Source organism: Leishmania braziliensis, chromosome 10 (assembly GCF_000002845.2).
Source record: "Leishmania braziliensis MHOM/BR/75/M2904 complete genome, chromosome 10".
NCBI classification, from domain to species: Eukaryota; Euglenozoa; class Kinetoplastea; order Trypanosomatida; family Trypanosomatidae; genus Leishmania; species Leishmania braziliensis.
In genome coordinates, this window is record NC_009302.2 from 186,145 (window position 1) to 193,006 (window position 6,862).

Here is a 6,862-nt window from a genome sequence, read left to right on the forward strand (position 1 = left end):
CCGACGACGGGCCTGCGGTGATGCGGTGGTGCCTCCGCCCGCCTCTCTCTCTCCTCTTTTCCGCTCTCCCTTCCCCTCCCCCATATGGGCCTTCTTGTTGGCCGCGTTCTGTCGTCGCTGCTTTGCCGCCTACGACGCCCTTCGCTTCTTCCCCCCTTCCCCCCCCCCTCTCCTCTCTCCCTCCTTTTCAGTCGACCGCACGCCTCCTCGGCACCGCCATCCCCCCGCCTCGCGCACACACCGAAGAGTTCGCGCCTTTTGTTTAGCGCCCGTGTCCCCCCTCCCCTCCTCCCCTCCTCACAAGCGGCATAAAAACGAATTTAGTCCGCAACGGGAAATCGCCTCTCTCCCCCCTCCCCTCCCACATACACACACACACACACTCCCCCCCCCCCCTCTCCCTCCCTCCGGTGTCCGCCCCCCCCCCTCCTCCTCTGTGCGAAGTCATCCAAGACGATGCCGTCTGGAAACGGATGTCGCGCCAACCAACGCCGCGAGCGTGAGTTAAAGAAGTCGCAGAGCGCCGGTGTCAAGCACACCTCCGAGGAAATGAAGAAGCACGAGCAGAGCAAGAACGCGATTCAGTGCACCGTGTGTCTGCAAGGCTTCCCCCGTACGGTGCGCCGCCCGGAGCTGGACCAGCATGTTGAAAGGCACACCAAGACAGGCAAGTCCTTTGAAGAAATCTTCCCCCAATTCACGGCGTAAAGCACAACATTTGTCTTTCAACGGCTCCACTCCGCCACGGACAAATCAAGAAGTTTGCGTGCGCACACACACACGCACACGCACAAAACATCAACCCTTCTGTTACACCACGGCTGGCTCTCTCCCAGGCCGTCGAGGGAGGGAGAGAGGGGAAACCGCCCTGTCGTCAAACCACGCCACACGCTTAACCGACTCTTTCCATCCCTACTCGCCCCTTTCATGAATGCACGCTGCGCGATCGGCTCCAGACAGGCCTCGGCGAACTGCATACCTCAATCCAGTTGGGCATGCAGTCCAGAGTCCTGTTCGGAGGAACAAGCGATGGCGTCTCTGGTGCAGATAACAAGGGGTGGCTCAGGTGCATGCTGGACATGCTCGAGGTGGAAGTTCTCCAGCCCCCAGGCCAGGGCTCTCTGAAACCGTGCACCTGGTCTGTACGCCATGACTCCCCCTTTGGGTGGGAAGGGGGGGTGCATTACGCCGCGGCATGTCCTAACAAAGTGGGATGACTTTCCACATCGTTAGTGTGGCGGACTCGGTGGTGCCGGACGAGCACAGTGGGGCTCTGCTTGGCATTCTCGATTTCCTCTCGCATCTCTTCTGCACACCACTCTCGACCCTTCTTAAGCCCCGGAGAACTGATTTGGATGCCGGTAAAACCCCATATACCCAACGATGCCTCACAGCGCGCCTGCACAGCACTCGCATATTTTTTTTTTGTTGTTGTTGTTGATCGAATGGGCCTTTTTTAAGGCAATGCAGTGCCCTCTCGGGAACGCACTGCCTTCATCTCCCCCTTTTCTGCCGTCCACACTCGATAGGGCCGTGTCCTGCTAGCGCGCTCACCTACACCGCAAGAGGCGGTTTGTTCCCAGGTGACTACGGAACCCAGAGCATTTCTTCTCCAGCATCGCACGACAGCATGCAGCTCGATAATGCGCACCCATGATGTGACTTCCATAATCGCGATCCCCTCCCCGCAGTAGCATCCCTCTCAACTCGGCTGCCTTATCCCTCAGTCATCCCTAAAAACATTATGACCTCCTAAGCAATCCTTCTGCACCTCTCCACCCCCTCCTAACGTTCACGCCTGCTCGCACTAAGATAACACAGACGCCCATACATCCATTGGCGCAGCGAGCCTCCACGTTCTTGGGCTCTCCCACGCCCCAACAACTGTATCCCAACCCCCAACATGCGCTACAACACCATCCTTGGCGCTCATCACAATTGCCAGCATGTCCCGCGACCGCAGCGTCACCGCACGCCTGATGCGGCTCGCCGCAGCGGGCCTCGTCATGGCCGTCGGTGCCGCCGCCGTGTGGGCGCAGGCCGCCGGCCATCACTGCATCCACGACAGGCTGCAGGCCCGCGTGTTGCAGTCGGTGGCGCAGCAGCGCAGGCCTCCCGGCAGCGTCTCGGCCCTCGGTCTGCCCTACGTGTCCGCCGACCCCATCAGCAGCGCTCACGCCGTCGACTGGGCGCTGGCTGACAGCACGTCGCCGAGTGTCGCACACTCCCCGGACTGGGGCACGCTGCGCATCCTTACTTCATTGGAAGATCTCAACGACCCCGACTGCTACTGCTCCTACGTCGGGCAGCTTATCGACAACCATCAGGGTGCCATCGACATCTGCGAAGCTGAAGACGTGCTCACGGAGGAGAAGCGCAACATCCTCGTCACCTACCTCTTACCACTGGCGCTGCAGCTGCATGTGGAGCGGCTGAAGGTGAGGCAGGTGCAGGGCACCTGGAAGGTGACCGGCATGGAGGGCGACGTGTGCGGCACCTTCAAGGTGCCGGAGGAACACGTCACGGTAGGCGTCAGCAACACCGACTTCGTGCTGTACGTCGCCTCGGTGCCGAGCGAGCCGGGCGTGCTGGCGGCTGCTGTGATCTGTCAGACATTCTCCGACAGCCGACCTGCCGTGGGTGTCATCAACATCCCGGCGGCGAACATTCGGTCACCCTACGACCAATTAATGGTGCGCACCGTGACGCACGAGGTGGCACACACCCTCGGCTTCGACCTCACCCTTTTCGATGAACTGGAACTCATTGATGAAGTGAACAACTTGCGCGGGAAGGACTACGAAGCTCCTGTGCTCAGCAGCCCCACGGTGGTGGCCAAGGCGCGCGAGCAGTACGGCTGCCCCACCTTGGAGTTTCTGGAGCTGGAGGATACGGGTGGTGGATCTGCTGCCGGCTCGCATCTTAAGGGGCGCAACGCCAAGGACGAGCTCATGGCGCCTGTCTCGGCTGCTGGGTACTACACCGCCCTGACCATGGCCGTCTTCCAGGACCTCGGCTTCTACCGGGCGGACTTCACCAAGGCCGAGGTGATGCCGTGGGCCAATCTCGCCAGCTGCGACTTCCTCACCAATAAGTGCATGGAGAGGAACATCACGCAGTGGCCCGGGATGTTCTGCAACACCACGGAGCCTTCGTATCGGTGCACCAGCGACCGCCTTAAAATCGGGAGATGCAGCATAACCACGTATGACGACCCGATGCCGACATACTTCCGGTACTTCACCGAAACTTCTGTCGGCGGTCGAATATCGTTCATGGACTACTGCCCGGTTATCGTGGGCTACGGCACTGCTGCTTGCAATCAGGACCCATCGACGGCATCGCCTACTGTAAAGGAGTTCAGTCTCTTCTCCGACTCGTCGCGCTGCTTGGATGGAAACTTCGCACCGAAGCACAACACTGGTCCATCTGACCACTACAACAGCTTGTGCGCCAACGTGAAGTGCGACAGAGCCCACCACACGTACAGCGTCCAGGTGTACGGCAGCAGCGGCTACGTCGCATGCACGCCGGGCGAGAGTGTTGAGCTGGCCACGATCAGCACCGCCTTCGTGGAAGGTAGCTACATTATCTGCGCGTCGTACGTGGAGGTGTGCCAGGCCAACATCAAGGGGCTCATAGACTTCGAGGGAGACGCTGCCGACACAGCGGCGGTGTGATGGTGGCGTGAAAGGATGACTGCATTGGCCACTGTGACGGCTGCGCTGCTGGGGATAGTGCTCGCTGTCATGGCAGGCCTCGTGGTGTGGCTGCTCCTTATCAGCCTCCCCTGATCGTGACGCAAGCTGAGCGGCTCCCGCTGCGGCTGACGAGGGCCTCTGCTAGCGTGAAACGGAATGAGCAGGACGGCTGGGTGCGCGGTGCCGCTGTAGTGCGCCCCTGTGCCGACGGCCATCGATGCCCACGCGCGTCGGAATGGCCTTTTGCTTTTTTGTTTTAGTTTCTGGTGTTCTGTCGCCTCTCGGTGACGGCATCTCCCGTATCGCCAGCGTATTCTGATGGATGCGTGTGTTGGGGGCTCTCTCTTGCAGCCCCCACTACACCACCCCTTTCCGTTGCTTCTCTTTTCCTATTGCTGCGCGAGTGTGCGTGCCGCTGGTAGACACCTTGAGCTCCTGGCCATTTGCCCTGCAGTGGCGCAGACGACCATCAAGGTCATGGGGTGAGCCTCGACACACCCCGCTGTCCCACGGCGAGCATACCGCGCGTGTTTGTTTTCCTTTGCTTTCTGTATTCTGTGCTTTCGACTCTGCAAACGCCGTGCGGCGGGCGCAGGCGGCCTGATGTGCGCCCTCTCTCTCTCTCTCTCGGCAGCGCGACACGGGGAATGGACGTGAGCCAGAGGGGACGAAGGCGAGCACGCGCCTCTGCGCCATGGCCGGCAGCCGTGCGCTTCCTTCTCGCGACCTCCCAGAGAGTCACCCTCTCCCCCGCCCAGCACGCGTTAGCAGGGCGCCCTCGCCTACTGCACTCGCCGTCCTCCGACACGCTCCCTATTCGGGGCCGAAAAGGCAGCCAGAGGGCGTGGGGCCGCGGCGTGCGGGGCACCTCCCCCCCCGCTTCCCTCCAGGGCCCTCCGCCCCTCACTCTTTCTCCGCCTTCCTCCCTCCTTACCACCTCCCTTGCCCCCTTCCTCCTCTCCAGACTCACTGGCACATCCCGTCTCGATCCCCACCCCCGCCCACCCTCATGCACACACAATCCGCCGCACACAAGCCTTCATCCTCACACCTCCTCCCACTCTCCCACCCGCCCACGTGTTGGCCGGCGTCACTGGCCCCCTGGCACGCACCCGCAGCACTGCCGGCACTGCCAGCATGTCCCGCGACCGCAGCAGCACGCACCGGCGCCGCAGCGTCGCCGCACGCCTGATGCGGCTCGCCGCAGCGGGCCTCGTCATGGCCGTCGGTGCCGCCGCCGTGTGGGTGCAGGCCGCCGGCCATCACTGCATCCACGACAGGCTGCAGGCCCGCGTGCTGCAGTCGGTGGCGCAGCAGCACAGGCCTCCCGGCAGCGTCTCGGCCCTCGGTCTGCCCTACGTGTCCGCCGACCCCATCAGCAGCGCTCACACCGTCGACTGGGCGCAGGCCGACAGCACGTCGCCGAGTGTCGCGCACTCCGCGGACTGGGGTACTATGCGGATCTACGTCTCTTACGCAGACCTCATAGACCCCGACTACTACTGCTCCTACGTCGGGCAGCTTATCGACAACCATCGCGGTGCCATCGACATCTGCGAAGCCAAAGACATCCTCACGGAGGAGAAGCGCCACATCCTGATCAACATCCTCTTACCACTGGCGCTGCAGCTGCATGTGGAGCGGCTGAAGGTGAGGCAGGTGCAGGGTACCTGGAAGGTGACCGGCATGGAGGGCGACGTGTGCGGCGAGTTCAAGGTGCCGGAGGAACACGTCACGGTAGGCTTCAGCAACATCGACTTCGTGCTGTACGTCGCCTCGGTGCCGATCGAGGGGAATATCCTTGCGTGGTCCGCGTTCTGCCAGGTGTTCCCTGACGGCCGACCTGCCGTGGGTGTCATCAACATCCCGGCGGCCTACATTCGGTCACCCTACGACCAAATTATGGTACGCACCGTAGCGCACGAGGTGGCGCACGCCCTCGGCTTCAACCGCATTTTTTTCGACAGCTTCGGCATGGTGACGGCCGCCATTGGAATTCGTGGCAAAGACTATTATGCTCCTGTGCTCAACACCCCCACGGTGGTGACCAAGGCACGCGAGCAGTACGGCTGCACCCTCTTGAGCTTTCTTGAGCTGGAGGATACGGGTGGCCCTGCCTCTCTTGGCTCGCATCTTAAGGGGCGCAACGCCAAGGACGAGCTCATGTCTTCTGTCGTTAAGGGAGGGTACTACACCGCCCTGACCATGGCCGTCTTCCAGGACCTCGGCTTCTACCAGGCGGACTTCAGCATGGCCGAGGTGATGCCGTGGGCCTATCTCGCCACCTGCGACTTCCTCACCAATAAGTGCATGGAGAGGAACATCACGCAGTGGCCCGGGATGTTCTGCAACACCACTGACGTTCTTCTGCGCTGTTCCACTGACCGACTGACCCTCGGAACGTGCAAATTTACCCAACGGAAAAGGCCGCTGCCGACGTACTTCCAGTACTTCACTGACTCCTTCATCGGCGGATTCTCACCGTTCATGGACTACTGCCCGTACGTGGATACCTACCCCGACGGTGCTTGCAATCAGGACCCATCGATGGCATCGCCTTCTTTAATGGAGTTCAACGTCTTCTCCGACGCGGCGCGCTGCTTGGATGGCGTCTTCAGACCGAAGCACGGCATCGTTCACGGTAACCACTACAACGGCTTGTGCGCCAACGTGAAGTGCGACAGAGTCCACCACAGGTACAGCGTCCAGGTGTACGGCAGCAGCGGCTACGTCGCATGCACGCCGGGCCAAAGCATTGAGCTGGCCACGACCAGCGACGCCTTCGTGGAAGGCAGCTACATTATGTGCCCGCTGTACGTGGAGGTGTGCCAGGCCAACATCAAGGGAGTCATAGACTTCGAGGGAGACGCTGCCGACACAGCGGCGGTGTGATGGTGGCGTGAAAGGATGACTGCATTGGCCACTGTGACGGCTGTGCGCTGCTGGGGATAGTGCTCGCTGCCATGGCAGGCCTCGCGGTGTGGCTGCTCCTTATCAGCCTCCCCTGATCGTGACGCAAGCTGAGCGGCTCCCGCTGTGGCTGACGAGGGCCTCTGCTAGCGTGAAACGGAACGAGCAGGACGGCTGGGGGCGCGGTGCCGCTGTAGTGTGCCCCTGTGCCGACGGCCATCGCAGCCCACGCGGTCGAAATGCCGCGTCGG

General features: G+C 61.8%; 3 protein-coding genes across 3 annotated transcripts; all 3 read left to right on the forward strand.

The window, feature by feature from the left end:
- Positions 1-456: 456 nt before the first annotated feature.
- LBRM_10_0460 (hypothetical protein, unknown function) lies at positions 457-708 on the forward strand (the record flags this gene model as incomplete). Its single annotated transcript, XM_001562765.1, has 1 exon — positions 457-708. One exon carries the CDS (start codon positions 457-459, stop codon positions 706-708), a length of 252 nt encoding a protein of 83 aa, XP_001562815.1.
- Positions 709-1,946: 1,238 nt separating this feature from the next.
- GP63-1 (GP63, leishmanolysin) lies at positions 1,947-3,680 on the forward strand (the record flags this gene model as incomplete). The annotated part of the gene is made up of 1 exon (XM_001562766.1): positions 1,947-3,680. One exon carries the CDS (start codon positions 1,947-1,949, stop codon positions 3,678-3,680), a length of 1,734 nt encoding a protein of 577 aa, XP_001562816.1.
- A 1,158-nt stretch (positions 3,681-4,838) lies between these two features.
- On the forward strand, positions 4,839-6,593 carry GP63-2 (GP63, leishmanolysin; the record flags this gene model as incomplete). The annotated part of the gene is made up of 1 exon (XM_001562767.1): positions 4,839-6,593. The coding sequence occupies one exon, from the start codon at positions 4,839-4,841 to the stop codon at positions 6,591-6,593; it is 1,755 nt and encodes a 584-aa protein (XP_001562817.1).
- Positions 6,594-6,862: the final 269 nt, after the last annotated feature.